The sequence below is a fragment of the Helianthus annuus genome, chromosome 9, assembly GCF_002127325.2.
Source record: "Helianthus annuus cultivar XRQ/B chromosome 9, HanXRQr2.0-SUNRISE, whole genome shotgun sequence".
Taxonomy (NCBI): Eukaryota; Viridiplantae; Streptophyta; class Magnoliopsida; order Asterales; family Asteraceae; genus Helianthus; species Helianthus annuus.
The window spans coordinates 140505034-140521536 of NC_035441.2; the positions used below are offsets into that span (position 1 = coordinate 140505034).

Genomic DNA, 16503 nt, shown 5'->3' on the forward strand with positions numbered 1-16503 from the left:
GCTTAAACAAACAAGAGTTAAAAAAATCTGACCAAAATACCCCTCATTTAATATTAGTTTTTAAAAAGGTTAAAAAAATGTATATATCTGGCAACGATTTTGAAATCTCAATAATCCAGTTGAGAAAAAAAAAATCTTTTTAGATGACTCAGTCATTTATAGATTTATATCTAAACCTTAGTGATCCTGTTGGTGTGCTTTGTGTTTGTTTCTAGTTGTATATGTGGTGTCTAGTACCTGCTACTGCTAGTTTCTAATAAATATAAAAAAAAATTGGGATCATTTTGACAGAGGTGGTAAAATGGGTGGGTTGGGCTAGTTTGGGTAATAGGTTAAGATGAATATGAGTTAGAATGAGTGTGAGTTAGGATGAGTTTATTAAGAATTGAGTTAGGATGGGTTTATGTCAAGATGAGTTTTTGTCAAGATGAATTTGGGCATGATAGGCTAAAAATATAAATAAATATATCAAAAAATTTAAAAAATTAAAAAAAAGTAAAAAAAAAATCAAAAAAAAAAAATTTTTGAACACCTTTCCACAACCATTATGACTCGCTTTCTTAACCCCAAATCATATCAAAACTAGGACATCCCCTAAAACTCAATATATCACATAAACATACTCCCAAATATAATTATACCCATCTTCAATCAACCATCATAATAAAACAAAAACACATAAATAATCATACCAATTAACAAAGTAAATCAAAAGCAACTCCTCTAATCATACCATAGATCAATGTGCATAGGAAGTTGAAGCAGACTCAACTGATATAGAAAAAGGTGTCTATTGTGGCGCCGAGCTACCGGATCTCCCATTCCGACCCGCCCCTACCACAAAACCGTTGTGTGAAAATCCGAAGTAGAGGACGTTATTCACCGACGTTGGCGAAGGAGCACCGTTCATCTCCATCTCTCTCTTTCTTTCTTTGGGTGTGAAACAAACCTGAGCAGCAATAGTTCAACTGATTCAGTGGTTATGAACGATTCTGATTCAATGGTTAGAGTTGCCCACTTACCCATTCTGACCCATCAAACATTTTAAATTAACATCTAAAAGCCAATCCTGACTCATCCATTATTATTTCCTGACCCACTTGTCTCATTTTAAAATTACCCAAAATAATTTTGACAGTTTACTTAAAAACAGAAAAAAGAAAACATCATTATTTATGTTACACAGTAGTCGCCCAACTCACGTTTTGACCTAATATATCATCCACCACACCTGCTTGCTGCCGCCAGTCGCCATATTTCTCCGTCGACATTCAATCGTCTTGCAGGTTAGCTTCCTGCTGCGATTATCTTTTACCTCACTCTTTTAATTTAGGGTTAATTGTAGCAGCACAACTAGTGCTAATTGTATTTCAATCCAAGTTACGGAAACAAGTTTATTTAATTGTTGGCTACTTGCTTGCTTGCTTGCACCTTTTCTATTTCATTTGTAAATTAGGGCACCAATGAATTGAAAACTATTCACATATCCTTGGTTTACACTACATTACATTTTCATATCCATATTTTTAAGGCATGCTGTATTGATTTTGTTAAAACAAATTTAAATTTGAATTCTGATGATGATATAACTATATAGGGTTTCTGAGTTGATGTTTACTGTTTTTAATTATTATTATTATTATAGTTTGATTAGTGGAAGAGATGATCAAGAGGAGGTTTTACAAGCAAGAGCATGGTGATAAAGATGCGCCTTCTGATTCTTCGTCTTCTTCGGACTCTGAACTCGATGCAGAAGCATCGGTAGATACCGAAGAAGAAGAAGATGATGATGACATGGTCATGGAATCGAAGAAGAAAGACCAGCCTTCTTCGTCGTCTTCTGGTTTGTTACTATTACTTCATATTTCATGTTGATATTACTGTAATGCAATGCTCTTTAGGATGAAGTGAATACTGGATTCCAACCTAGCTTATCTACTTTTGAATAGAAGACCACCTTCACATGTGCGCGCACACACATATTTAGTCACGCTTGACACCATTAAGTTTAGATTCAGCTTAATGATAGCGGAATTGTTAGAATGTTTTCTTATGGAGTATTGTTTTTCAGGATATGAAAGTGAAGATAGCTCTGCAAATGAAGTTAATCTTGACTCTTCAGGTTCGGGTAAACTTTTAACTTTAAGCTGTTAAAAGTTGTTTGCTTTGTTTGAATATTTTTTTTTAAAACTGAATTTATGTAGTATGCCAATGATTATGTAATTTCTACTTCCGTTAAAAAAAGTAATTTCTACTTTAATCATCCTATGATCAGTGACTCCTTGCTCGTTTTAGTTATTAGAATTGGTTTGACATTCTTTCTTATACTTACACGTAGGGCTGTAAGCGAACCGCACGTTCAGCGAACAGTTCGTGAACCGTTCGGCGTGAAGTTCGTTTATGTTCGTTCGTTTAAATTTTTAATAAACGAACGAACACGAACAAGGAATTTCGTTCGATTAGTTAAATGAACGAACATGAACAAAAGTCTCGTTCGTTCAATTGTGTTCGTGAACGTTCGGTAAGGTGTTCGTGAACGTGTTCGTGAACATTCGTTCATTTGCGTTCGTTTATGTTCGCATGTTTGTGTTTTAATGAAAGATTTTTGTACTTTCATATATTTTATATATACTTTTTATATTATTAAACTTATATTTATTTTATTACCCTAAGAATTAAACTTGGAAAACCTTGTTTCACCTTGTTTATGCACCATTTCCCTTTCATTTCTTATTATTTACATCGACGAATACGATCGACCTCCGTTCCACAATAAAGAATTCAAGTTCTAGTGCTACTTTCTGGGCCATCCACCTTTATCCTTCGTCGCATTCGTCAAATTTATTTGTGTTCGTGAACCGTTCGTGAACACGCTCATTTCCTTAATGAACGAACACGAACATAAAATCTCGTTCGGTAACTGTTCATGAACCGTTCATGAACACATTTATTTCCTTAACGAACGAACACGAACAAGGCCTTGTTCGTGTTCGTTCGGTTCGTTTACAGCCCTACTTACACGTTCTTTAAATTTTCTAGTAATTATATTTGTGTAATGTTTCTTAATGTCTGATGAAATTATGATTGGCAGGTTCACCTGCAAATGATGATGACAGTGGAGATGAAAGTTACAAACAAGTCATCAATGGCTCACAATTGTCTGCTAACCGATTTGATATGGCTACAGCACAAAGTGCAGCAGCTGATAAAGATGCAGTGACAAATGATGTCCTAGACTGTGTATTAAAAAGTAAATCCGTATTTAAGTGCAAGTTATGCCCAAGAATTGTCTGTCTAACCGAGGAAACATTAAAGGCTCATCTGAAATCCAAGGTTGGCAATCTCATCTATTATTTCATCACTAATAATTACAAAAGTCGAGTTTGAAAATATCATTTTTTTTTATGTAATCGTATGACAGAGACATGCTCGGTCTGAGAAACTATTGAAGGAAGGCAGGCTAAAGATGATGCTAAATAGTGATGGAGAAATAGAGGAACTAGAGGCAGATGGAGAAACTCACCAAGAGAGGCATGCTGCTACTCTAGCTCTTGCAGAGGTCAGTCTTTTTTGCAATTAAAGTGCAAATATATGTTTTCATTTTGTGGGTCCCATTTAGAATTAACCAACAGTGATATATGTTAGTCAAACAAGAGTGCGACAAAGGACTCGAAGAAAAGCAAAGGAAGGCAGAGACAGAGGAAGAGACAACAGAAGGTATGTTGTTCATTACTCATGTCATAAGTCATAATACATTGCGTTATTGCAAACATTTTAAAGGGAAGTTCCTTTTTGCTTCGGCTGCAGAAAACATCTGATGATGTGATGCCTAAAACTACAAAGGAGTCCGTTAAAAGATCAGCCAAGAAGAGGCGTAAAAATGATGCCTGAAGAGTAGGTGACAGTGTATTATATGCTGCAAGCAAGGATATTTTACAGAAGAAAGAGTTACTTCCACCACAATATACTAGTGTCTTTGTGTTCCAAGTCACTTGAAATGTTGGTTTGTTAGTTAAATCTCGTCAGTTTTGCTATAGACTTGATCTCAACCAGTCAACTTGGCCTTATGTTTCAGCTGAATTTTGAACCATTGAGTTTTGATTTCCAAGGAATTTACAGTGTTAAATTTACACTAGATTTTGCAAGTAAAGTTGGAGATAATATTTTTGCAGTTGCTTGCATGGTTCAAATTGTGAATGTATAAATGTGATTTTCATATTACATTCCAGATATATGTCTCATAACCAGTGTTGTGAGAATCGCTAGAAGCTAGTCGGGCGGTGGGGTACCAACTAGCGATTAATCAGATTGGACTGGGATTTTATATGTAATTTTCAATTATATATATATACACACACTTTTAAATGTAGTTTTTTAAGCAGACACGTTTTAACACCTTTTTTCGACGCATATTTTCAAGTAGATAGGACTAGTTGCCGAAATTTACAAGTTTTAGTCAAGAATTTGGACGGAAGTGCTAGACTGCCACCGATTTTTGGCCACCTAGACTGGATTTAATCAATGTTGACCACCTACTGATTAGTTGGTCGAATAGATAAAGATTACTCGGTGAACCTCTAACTAGCGATTAATCGAAGGCTAGTCGGGATTTTTCCAAAAACTTTTTTATACAAAAAAGTACTGCTCCAAGAAAACATGTTTGTATTTACACTTGAGCGAATGCCACACTAACCAAAAAAAGGGTTAAAGATGTACACTAAAAAACACAATGTTGTCAAAGTACAACCATTTAGTTGCCACCGCGAACATCCATCTTTCGGGTTTGCAGATGAAACATTTCAGCTATATCTGCAGGTGTACTACAATCACTTGGCTTCTTATCTGACCTAGATCTAACATATCTAGGAAATCTGACGGAAATGCCACGTGTTGGATGCACTAAACCCATTGCAGCATGGTGAACCGGGGAAACAGTGAAATCAGCACCTCGTATCTCCCACACCACTTCAGGTGTAAACCACATATCAGGCTCCTCACCTGTTTGATAATACACTGGTTTATCTTTTTTACCTAGAATCTTGTCATCTATGAAGAACTCTTTCATCTGCAAGCGTTTCAATACCAAAAATAAGAAATAAGAACATTACTTAAATAAGCTACTCTTTTTTATTATATTAATACATTATTTCTTAAAACATGTCGTTCAAAAACAACGAACCTCTATATAGAAGGCATCAGAGAAGCCGGACATTACACGACAGACACTTTGATATTCATCAGTGTCGGGATCATAGCAAGCCATGAGAAATGGACTGTACCTGTTATTAAATGCACGTAACATACATAATAAAGAACTCAAAAGGGTAAAGCTAGTAATTTAACGGTAATATATTAAGCTGTTACCATCCAGCCTTCCTTCCATTCCCGTACCAAGCACCAATAGGAACCAAGTCCAAGGAATCATTTAAACCTTCTACATAATCTCGCTTCACCTGCAAATGATATTATACCAATTGAGCATTAAAAATAATTTAACACCGACTCATGAAACAAACAAACCTTTAACCAAGAATCAGAACGCTTTGATGGGAGATAACCAGCTTCAACATCAAGAGATTTAACCATGATTCCTTCACATGAGGAATGGAAAGCTTCTTCAAAAAACAGGTTCATTTTAGTCACTGTGGCTTCATTTTCCACGTAAGCATTATCCGCCTCCACCTACAACACCATGGTAATTACTAATTTGAGAACAGTGTAAAAGAGTATAACGGAACAACAAATGGCAACATAACGGCTAGATCCTTACTGTTATTTGCTTGGAATATTCAAAATATCCTATCTTTTCTTCACCAAACAAATCTTTCAGATCTGAGATGAACAAAATAATGCATTAGGCCTCGTTAGATGAACTACAAATACAGATACAAATCAGTAATCTCACATTTTCTTCTTTGACGCAAAGGTAAACCCAACAGCCTGCCATAAAAGAGCATGTGAAAAGTTTAACCATCATCATTTTTACAGTTCAGTGAATTAAAATTAAAAATTCATAAAATATCAAAGAGCAGGATCAAGATGATTACTGTTCCCCATTAGCAAGCATGACATCAAAAGCGAATACACATATATCAACCTGCAAACAAACAATAACAGGCATTTAATACATACAAGGTAGCATTAATTATGATAGAATAGAGACAGACCTTTATGTTATCTACTGCAATAACTGAATTTTTGCCACCTCTATCACGGGAAGATAGTTCTTGGAATGAAAGAAGTTTGGGACCACTTTTTCTATCGATAGCAACCACCTGTAACCACGAATGTTTTCCCAAAATAAGCTACATATTATATATGGAATAAGGAGCTTAGAGAAGGGGAATATCAGGTGCAATATAAACACTTACCTCGGCATCAATTATGAAAGTCATGGTCTCAGGCTTGCAGAGCTCATTTAATATACTTATTACATCTGGAAATCTAGATGTCGTGTCGTCCCCATTCCGTGAAAACACACGTATAGACCCGTCAGCTAATTTATGAACTTGCGCACGCTGACCATCATATCTGTAACACAGATAAGTAGACTTGTAAATACTTCCGTTTTGTTTGCATGCTTAGACATGGATTATGAGATTATCAAATCCAACAATCAAAACTTACTTAAACTCACAGGTAAGTGCTTTTCCCTGAAAAAGCTTCAACACTTGAGGGACTCCGTTAGTAATTCTAGTAAAGTAACACAAACATTAAGCCATAATCATATTAATAACACTTTCTTTTATAAAAAAAAAGAACTTTCTTTTATAAAAAAAAAAAAGAGTAACAGCAGTAGATTGTGCATACTTTGCCAGCATTGGCTTGATTGGTATGCCAGGAACCATAGACAGTGTTTCCGATGAAAATTTAATCCCTTTATCCATAACAGAAGGAATGAGCAGATCCTGAAGAAGTAGTGCACGAATCACGATAATAATCAACTAAAGTAGGTTATAAAAGTCCAATGCAAAAGAAAAGTTACCAAATTTGGGAGGATATTGTATGCTTCAATAACTGCTGCGGAGAGACCCTAACAGAAAAAAGGAGAGCTCGCTAATAATAAGAGAACCGATGATGAAGCCTAGAATCATCAACAGGAACTAACCTGAAGCATTTCTTTGAGATTTTCTATAGTTTTTCCTTGGCAAGAGTTCATAACAATTGCATGAGCTAACGCAGGCAGAACAGTTCTCATCATGGCCCCGATTCTTAAATTTCTAACCTACACATCACCAAGAATTCCAAACATAGAACTCTAAGTATCTTGCATAATCAGACACCAAGGATGAACTGAAACAACCAACCGTTGCGTATCATTTGCTGTCATTAAAAATTAATGGATGATTGCTTATTAAATGTTCAATTAAAAACTTACCAGTGTTCTGACTATAAACTTGATCTCCATCTCTCTACAAGATCTCATTAGATTAACAATGAGGCTTCTCTTTCTCATGGTACTTCCACTACCTGTCTGCACACTGACCAATTCTATATTAACATGTAAGAATTAGTGGATGATTACTTATCAAATGTATACATCATAGATAAATGCTCGAAAAAAGCTTAAATGTATATATGAATTACATACCTTATCTCCCGAAGCACCGAATAAACACCTCGAATTGAAAGCGGGGCTGGAGGTGCAAGTAATTTTTGTGTCTGACGGCAAAGTTGAGCAACATCACCTTATTCAGAAAGATTATTTAGCATGAAAATATATGCACCACAAAAGAAAATGGGATGGGATGGGATGATGGACGATCATAATCACATACCAAGATCACCTAAGCTGTTGTACAAATCCCGAATCTTTGATCTGTTTGTCCCACATGCCTCTTCCATTGCTGCTGTGACAACACTTCCACCAATGTTTAGTTCCTGCATTACACATTTAAAACAAAATTAACACATATATCATCAAGTTTTTCATAAAAAAAGGTATGTTTACATAACTACATATTAGCAGACACACTAACCATGTTTTCATGGTCAGGTGCAATCTTGTTTGTGCACAAGTACACGGCTGGCAGTACATCCTCTGGCGACAAAATTAACAAGCTGTTTAAAAAGGGAACATTGCATGTAAGGACAACAAAAATCATAAGGAGAAAAAAACAGAACCACTGTCGTACAGACTACAGACTATAAAATCAATGATAAAATTCATAATGAAATTCGGAAAGGAAAACCGACTGTATACTTGTACAGTAACAGACCTTCTAAACATATTGCAAAGCATAGATGTAGCTTTAATCTTTCCTTTTTCATCTTCCAACAAACTGAATGTCCTGGCGAGATGTAGATAAGGAGCAGACTGGCCCTCTTTCCAGCAGGCTGCAGTATTTAAAGTTTAGTATCATATAAGTTATTAAGTTAATAACTCAAATAAATGTTATGTTTAACTTCATCGATAAAACATTGTCTGAAAATTTTACTTGTTCATTGATAAATAATTTGTGGTAAACATAAAACATGTAATGCTGTAATCAACCCTTTACAACAGTAACTAAGACCAACCATGGTCTGTGGGAGAATACTTCTCAGGTGGTAGTGATACAAGATCAGAAGCAACATTGCCAGCTGGCGGTTGAGGTGTCAAAGACTCTTTTGACTGCTTGGAACAGGTCTTGTCAACGTTATCTTTCATAGATACTTCAGTGTCTTCACTTTGTTTATCTTTGGAGTTGGTGTAATACAAGTCGAGAGCTTTATTAATATCACCCTTTGTTTCCTCTAAGATAGTGGTAGCATAGCTACGCAATGACTCGCTGCCATTTACGATTTGAATAAACTGGTCCACCTCGTCTTTGTAATGTGTGATGTCAATACTTGGTAACACCTTGTCATCATTTTGAGACGGTTCAGCCGTAGGTGTAGCCTTATTGAAGAATTTAGTTATTGTACATTGCTTCGGTCCACTAGTTTCAAGTTGTGAAGTGGCTATCGGCTTCTTGCTTGACTTAGTTTCACTGGTCTTCCTCTTTTGGCTAGGAGAAGCGTTGTTCTTACTTGATTGTTTAGTGCTGGATGGTTTTTTTCTTTTACTTGAAGGACTACCCTCGGTTTTTAATTTAGTTTTAATAGGAGTTGAAGATGATGCAAAGCCTTTAGTAAAAGTTTTAACGGGTGTGCAGGTGGATGAAGCATGAGCAATGACGTGCTTAAGTATATCAACTGAGCTTTCTTGTGAAGCAGAAGCAGATGTACTAGTAATGACCTGTTCATGATATTCGGTTTCATGTTCGAAAAAATAAGAGGCTGCTTCAACAACGTTTTTATCCGATTTACTTATAAGATCCATCATTTGATCCCTAGTGACCCAAGCTGGCAAGCAATCATGAAGTTCCAGTATCATTTCATCCATTTCTTTGTCGGTTACTAATACCGAATCCCGTGAACCATGTTCCTCTTTCTCGGGCTCCGAAACTTTTTCCTTTAGGTTGTGCGAGTTCTTCTCAAGGCTCCCGTTCAGTTCCTTGGGCCCCCGATGAAAGCCCATCAAGAAGTCTTGCTTGATGGCCATTTCGTCAACCAAACCAGCAAAATGCTTCAGCATTTTGTTAACATGCTTCCCGTCAACATTCTCAACATCCACACCAACTGTTGGAATAACCCGTTTTGGTCTTAAAAACTTTACATACTCCCTAAGCTCTTCGTAATTCGAGTGCTCACTATAAGGTACTAAATGTATCTCAAATGAATCTTTTACCCTCACAGCAAACTTATTACGCTTTACTTCATACGTCCAACCCGTAGGTACAAATCCCACCACCTTCGAGTAACCTCTAGCCTCCATAATCTCCTTCATCTTCACAAAATTCGGTTTAAAATACGGCCAAGTTTCCCCTAAAACATTCCACCCAATAACATGAACATCACTTTCACACTCTTCATTAGTAAAAACTCCATCTTCCCCAAACCCTAGAGTACGCAGAATCCCCAATTTCCGGTCTTCAACTTGTATCTTCCTACCACACCTACGCGAAATCTCAAGCAAAATCTTCTCCTTCCCAATAACATAAGTAGCAACAAGAAACAAAACCGACTTCACACCATTCCCATTCCCATTCCCATTCCCATTATCAACACTATACTTATTAATCACATTAACAACATAATCAATACTCTCGTCTTGCGACGGAAACACATATTTCGGATTACAATAAGTAGTATCTAAAAACACAGCATCAGCGCCAATAAACTCACTCAACACAGGATCCGATTTCATCGAACCGCAATACCTAAAGTCACCGGTATGCACATACCTCATCCAATTCCCCTCCTCAGTGGGAACTCTGAACAAAAACTGAACGGCACCAGGACAATGATTCGCATCGATCAACGAAACCTCACATCCATCGATCGAAACCGGCTTGGAAAGCGGCAACGACACAACGAAAGAAGATGAAACGTTGAGGACTTGGATAAGAAGGCGAGCTGTGGTTGGGGAGCAGTATATGATGCCTTTGTTCCAGGTGGAGTTGAGGCCGGTGTAGTGATCGGAGTGGAAGTGTGTGAGGAAGTAGGAGATGGAGTGGTCGCCGGAGAAGCGGAAACCGTCGATGATGAATTTGGTTTTGGGGATGAGTTTGGAGAGGGGGAAGTCGGTGGGGATGGGAGGGAGAGGAGTGGTGGTTGTTTGTGGGGAGTTTAGGAATAAGGTTGTGGAGTCTAGGGTTAGGGTTTTGGAGTGGTGTGATGAGGATGATGACATGTTTGGTGTTGTGCCTTAAGTGTGCACTGAATCAGAAAAAAAAAGGCGCCAATTTCAGGGTGGTTGGCCGGAGAAGGTGGCGGAGAGAGGCGGCTCCTGGTGGCGGTTAGAGGCGGAAATGGGAGGTGCGTCTAATGGCGCCAAAAGTATTCCAATACATTACAGGGTCGGTAAAATAAAAAGAACAAGAGAACAAATTATTTTTAGAACGAATAAGAGAACAAATTATTTTTACAACGGGAAGTTTCTTGTATTAGTCTATCGTACTTTCTCTTAGAACGATGATATTAGAACGATGATGTTCTTTCTGTTGTCTCATTTTGGCTATACTATATTGTCTTAACCGGGCCTTATGCTGGCTTTAAAGTTTGGATTGGGCGTTTCCCTGGGAAACCATATTGCCAACTGCCACTTGACACTCGTTGTGCCACCACAAAAACTGAACACTCTCTAGTGTAACATATGGTGGGACGAAAACTCGGGTAGGCTCATGATAAAACCTGACACCTTTGTAAGGAAGCTAGGCACTATCTATCATTACATAATCCACCAAAACTAAAACAACTTAGTATTGAATTTGGGTCTTTATTGGAGAACTCAAACCACCTCCCAAAGTGGTATATTAGAAAAACCGACTAAAATTTAATTTTAAGTGTTATTTTCTGATTTTAGCTTTATGGGGAATTGGAGACTTTTTTATAAAATACCAAGTTACAAACCATAGGGCATATCTAGGGTATTTTTGGCAAAAGTAGTTGGTGGCTGGTGACTGGAAGCTGGTAGCTGATAGCTGAAAGCTGCTAGCTGGAAGCTGGTAGCTGATAGCTGAAAGCTGCTAGCTGGAAGCTGGTAGCTGTAGCTGATAGCTAATATGTTACACCCTAACACGTAATAGCTTTAAAATGACGCAGCGGAAATACGAGTCTTAAAATTTCTTTCTTTATTAAACACATTACTTACATAAAAGCTCAAATACGAAAATGTTAAGCGCTTACTGGAAGAGGTTTACAATATTTACATTAAATTAACGTTTCAAAGCATTACGTATTTTAAACTATGTGACCGTTCTTTTCGTACAATCCTTGCTCTTCGACTCGATCCACGCCCGCTTATCATCCTCAAAGGTAGAAGGAGTCCGAGTAGTACCTGTGGGCATCACATACAACTTAACCATTAGTCATTGACATCATCGTACAACCAAATTGATGTGTGTAAAATGCAACATATAAAACACATCAATTAAGGCATAAAACTAACCCTTTTTAAGTACTAATGTTGGACAAAGAGTGTTTTTGTCTTCCTTTTTGTATTTTCAGGATGAAATGAGCTCAAAATCACAAAAGAAGCAAAAAGACCACTAATTCTACCATAAATACAAGAAAAGGGACAAAAGTGAACTGCCCGGACCCTCAACGGCACCTCCCAAGACAAAGAGAAGAGAAACAGAGCCTGAACACGCCCCGTGTCCAGTGAACACGGGGGCGTGCCCAGGAAGCAGCAGAAAAGACAAACCAGTAGAAGCTTCCATTGCTCACCACGGGGCCGTGCCCAGCGGACACGGGGGCGTGTTGAAAGTACAGCAGGCGCATTAATTGTAATTCGCAATTACAATTAATGAAGAGAGAGAATGTCAGACGGGCACGGGGCCGTGTTCAGCGAACACGGGGCCGTGTCCAGCGTTCTGTTCAGCCTATAAATAGAGGAGCTTGGTTTCATTCTCTCTCATCCCTTGGCACACCACCTCTCTCACACTTCATCCACCACCCACCACCACCATAACACCATCATCCACCACCATCATCCATTGTCCATCATAGAGTGTGTGAGTCGTCTCGGGATCCAAGATTGATCGTAAGAGTTCTTGACAATCAAGGCCATGTTTGCCTAAGTCTCTTACATCACTTGGTGAAGACAAGTGTTTAGTATAATACTTTTTATTTTTAATCTTTTGCACTTTTTATTTGGTTTTGTATTAATGACTTTAATAACTAGTTACTTATGTTGAAGGTGATCTTTCCTTATCGTTTGTCCGTGGTGTCTTGGCATTATTTTACTGTCTATATAAAATAAAAGATTTTCACCATTCATATCTCCACGGTCTATATGGAGGTATGTTGGCTACCTGGTCGGGGGTTAAGGGAACGGTTTGGTAAAGGTCTTGCCCTTGTTCAGCGTTTAGAGGTCCTGCTTGGGACCTGGGTCAAATTTAGTAGGATCTCCTTCAATGCCCATAGGTATTGGATGGCGGGGATCCAAACTCTTTGACCCCCTCATAAGCTAACTACTATTAATACTATAACCCGGCTATTTAGGACTGTATCCCTGCTGACTCAGACTACTTAGCCGAGGGTAACGTCACCGCCAAAAGCGGGGCCTACCATAATTTGCATTAATAACTTAATTCATTATCTTTCAATAATCCGACCCTTTAGGATTGTATCCTTGCTGACTCAAACTACTGGGTTGAGGGTAACGTCACCTTCAAAAGAGGGGCCTACTACAATAACTAAGATAATCTCTTAAACAAGTGCAAAAGTGCGAAAATAATCAAAGGTTATACTAATACACGTGTCGGATCCAAGTGATTCATCTTGTCTATCTGTTTTTATTTTATTTTCTTTTTCAGCATTTAGTTAGTTTTTATTTTTCTTAGTTTAAAACATTTTTCTAACTTTTTGATTTGATTAGACGTTGAGGATAAACCGGTATTAAAAGCTCTTGTGTCCTTGGACGACCTCGGTATCTTACCAACACTATACTACGTCCACGATGGGTGCACTTGCCCATATGTGTGTTTAGTGTTAGTAAATATCGTGTTTTATAAATTTAAAACTTGGCTAAAAGTGTAAAAAGGGCTTAAATATATATCTAAAAATATAACACACTTCACGCACATCAAGTTTTTGGCGCCGCTGCCGGGGACACAAGGATTTTAAGAAAGCTTAAAATCGACGGCCTAATCAGTTTTTCAAAACCTTTTCAAAACGCGCGCATTTTTTTTGCATTTTAGTTTAGTTTTGCATTTACAGTAGCTTGAACACGGGGTCGTGCTCGCTGAACACGCCCCCGTGCTGCATATTTTAGAGTAGATACCCAGATACAGAGTCTGAACACGGGGCCGTGCTCGCTGAACACGCCCCCGTGCTCAACGTGACCAGTTAATTTAATTAAAACGCCCAGATACAGTCCCTGAACACGGGGCCGTGTTCACCCAACACGGGGCCGTGTTCAGCTTCTGTTTCCGTCTTATTTTTGTTTTCTGGTCCCGAGACTCAGTTGTAGTCTGTTGAGTGATTCCTATGGATCAATACTCAAGAAATTACAACTACACCTATGATGAGGATGATTATAGAGGTAATTATTGCACTAATTGTCGTAATGCACACTCGGTTCAATATAATACTTCATATCAACCATCCAATTCATACAACCATTATGAGGAGCCCAGGTACGAGCCATCAACTTCATACACATCCTATGAAGACCAAAGGTATGAACCTCCTCCCTCATACTCGTATTTTGATGAACCAAGGTATGAGCCTTCATACTCATACTTTGAAGATTCAACATATGAGCCACCACCTTCATACTCTTATTATGAGGAACCATGGCGTGAACAACCCACCTCATATGAGTACTATGAAGAACAAAGTTTCGACCCTTATCCATCATATACTTACAATGAAGAACAATGGTGTGAACCATCTACTTCATATGAGTACTATGAGGAACCAAGGATCGAACAACCGGATTCAAGCTTAGAGGATCCAAATTCTTTCAATCTCACCGAAGTGACCAATAGGATATTAGAACACATTAAAACTATCGAACGTTGCATGAAAGAATCTCGCGCAAGGGAAGAGGAATCCCGCGCGAGAGAAGAGTTAAAAAGTAATAATAACGTAGAGGTAGTTAAAAATGTAAAAATGGAAGAACAAGAAAGTGAAAAACAGACACATGAGTTAAACAACGAAAATGGTGAGTCCGATAATGTTAAAATTCAAGAAGAGTCTAATTTAGAGGAAATTATTCTCTTATCACCTACTTTCGAAAACCATTGTTTAATAACCCCTCATGCCAAGTTTTTAAAAGAGTTAAACACTAGTGCTAAAATCAAAGAAATGGTAAGTGTTAAGTTAACTAATGATCAAACCTCGCTAATAAAAGAAGATCCTTTTGAAATTAACATCACACCGGTTCCATGTTTCTTTCAAAATTCGTTTATTAGTAATGTCACTATTGATAAAGATCTTTGTGTTAACATAATGCCTAACTACATTTTTGAAAAGTTAAGTATTAGTGATTTTACTCCACTTCAAATACCCATTTTTCTATCCGACCGAAAAGTAATGAAATCAATCGGTGTAGTCGAAGATATTTTGGTTCAAACAAATCAAATGGTAATCCCAACCGACTTCGTCATCTTAGATGATGCCCCCCTAGTCTTGGGAAAACCTTTTGTACAAACTCACAAAGCTTTGAAAAACCGGAAATTCAACACTCTAACTCTTCAATTAGGGGCATTCAAAAGGAGCATAGATCTTGAGCGCTCAATGAAATATCCTTTTGGCAACAATGACCCCCTAATTGAAGATGAAGCTGAACCACCTGATACAAACCACGAGGAAGACCACTTTGTCGACGAAGAGGTAGCCATAGAACAAACTTTTAAAGTTCTTGATCTAGATGAACCACAAAATAAGGTGTCTCCTAAAGACCCACCCATCGAGCTCAAAGAACTCCCTAAGGGTTTGGAATATGCTTTTCTAGGCAAAGATGGTAGTCTACCTGTAATTATTTCGTCTAAATTAACTAGCTCAGAAAAAGAAAAATTAGTTAACCTACTTAAAAAACACAAAAATGCGATCGCTTGGAAGCTTGTAGATATTAAGGGAATAAGTCCTTCCATGTGCACGCACAAAATTTTAATGAATGATGACTACAAAACGGTGATTCAACCACAACGAAGAGTGAACCCCAATGTTCAAGAAGTGGTTAAAAATGAAGTCATCAAACTGCTTGACGCCGGACTAATCTACCCTATCTCCGATAGCCCGTGGGTAAGTCCCGTCCAAGTAGTCCCAAAGAAAGGAGGTATGACGGTAATAACTAACGAGAAAAATGAATTAATACCCACAAGAACCGTCACAGGATGGAGAGTCTGTATAGACTATAGGAGATTAAATGAAGCAACAAGGAAAGACCACTTTCCTTTGCCCTTCATTGATCAAATGTTGGAAAGATTATCCGGTCATAAATTTTATTGTTTCTTAGATGGTTTTTCAGGGTACTTCCAAATACCGATAGCACCAGAAGACCAAGAGAAAACAACTTTCACATGCCCCTACGGAACTTTTGCATATCGACGCATGCCATTCGGTCTATGTAATGCGCCTGCAACATTCCAACGTTGTATGGTCGCCATTTTCCATGATATGATTGAAAAAACCATGGAAGTCTTCATGGATGACTTTTCCATCTTTGGAGACTCATATGATCAATGCCTCGATAATCTTGAACGAATGCTATCCCGATGTGAGGAAACTAACCTCGCCCTTAACTGGGAAAAATGCCATTTCATGGTAACAGAGGGAATAGTACTCGGACATAAAATCTCAAGCGAAGGAATGGAAGTTGATCGAGCAAAAATTGAGACTATATCTCGATTACCTCCTCCATCCTCCGTGAGAGCAATCAGAAGTTTCCTAGGGCATGCCGGATTCTATAGAAGGTTTATCAAAGACTTTTCGAAAATTTCAAGACCTCTAACAAAATTGCTTGAAAAA

At 37.9% G+C, this 16503-nt stretch overlaps 2 protein-coding genes across 3 annotated transcripts; one reads left to right on the plus strand and one right to left on the minus strand.

The window, feature by feature from the left end:
• Positions 1-1134: 1134 nt before the first annotated feature.
• On the plus strand, positions 1135-4174 carry LOC110878973. 2 transcript variants are annotated; one of them, XM_022127375.2, is made up of 7 exons: positions 1135-1286; positions 1646-1843; positions 2072-2128; positions 3092-3333; positions 3422-3559; positions 3646-3717; positions 3808-4174. In XM_022127375.2, exons 2-7 carry the CDS (start codon positions 1663-1665, stop codon positions 3889-3891), a joined length of 774 nt encoding a protein of 257 aa, XP_021983067.1. In that variant the 5' UTR covers positions 1135-1286; positions 1646-1662; the 3' UTR covers positions 3892-4174. The 2 variants fall into 2 exon arrangements, with proteins under 2 accessions (XP_021983067.1, XP_021983068.1); XM_022127376.2 differs by having other exon boundaries at positions 2072-2122.
• A 435-nt stretch (positions 4175-4609) lies between these two features.
• On the minus strand, positions 4610-10916 carry LOC110878972 (DNA ligase 6). The gene is made up of 19 exons (XM_022127374.2): positions 8521-10916; positions 8220-8337; positions 7980-8061; positions 7779-7881; positions 7592-7688; positions 7379-7481; positions 7109-7225; positions 6986-7033; positions 6811-6908; positions 6628-6693; positions 6372-6531; positions 6168-6275; positions 6048-6097; positions 5906-5940; positions 5771-5832; positions 5521-5682; positions 5365-5453; positions 5180-5279; positions 4610-5065 (listed from the first exon to the last, which is right to left on the minus strand). Exons 1-19 carry the CDS (start codon positions 10715-10717, stop codon positions 4751-4753), a joined length of 4110 nt encoding a protein of 1369 aa, XP_021983066.1. The 5' UTR covers positions 10718-10916; the 3' UTR covers positions 4610-4750.
• Positions 10917-16503: the final 5587 nt, after the last annotated feature.

Coding starts and splice junctions, on each gene's coding strand:
- LOC110878973 (XM_022127375.2), top strand. CDS start 1,663: ATGATCAAGAGGAGGTTTTACAAGCAAGAGCATGGTGATAAAGATGCG. Junction 2,129..3,091: donor TCTTGACTCTTCAGGTTCGG/GTAAACTTTTAA, acceptor TATGATTGGCAG/GTTCACCTGCAAATGATGAT. Junction 3,334..3,421: donor AGGCTCATCTGAAATCCAAG/GTTGGCAATCTC, acceptor ATCGTATGACAG/AGACATGCTCGGTCTGAGAA.
- LOC110878972 (XM_022127374.2), bottom strand. CDS start 10,717: ATGTCATCATCCTCATCACACCACTCCAAAACCCTAACCCTAGACTCC. Junction 7,689..7,778: donor CAACAGCTTAGGTGATCTTG/GTATGTGATTAT, acceptor TTTCTGAATAAG/GTGATGTTGCTCAACTTTGC. Junction 6,694..6,810: donor ATCAAGCCAATGCTGGCAAA/GTATGCACAATC, acceptor TTACTTTACTAG/AATTACTAACGGAGTCCCTC.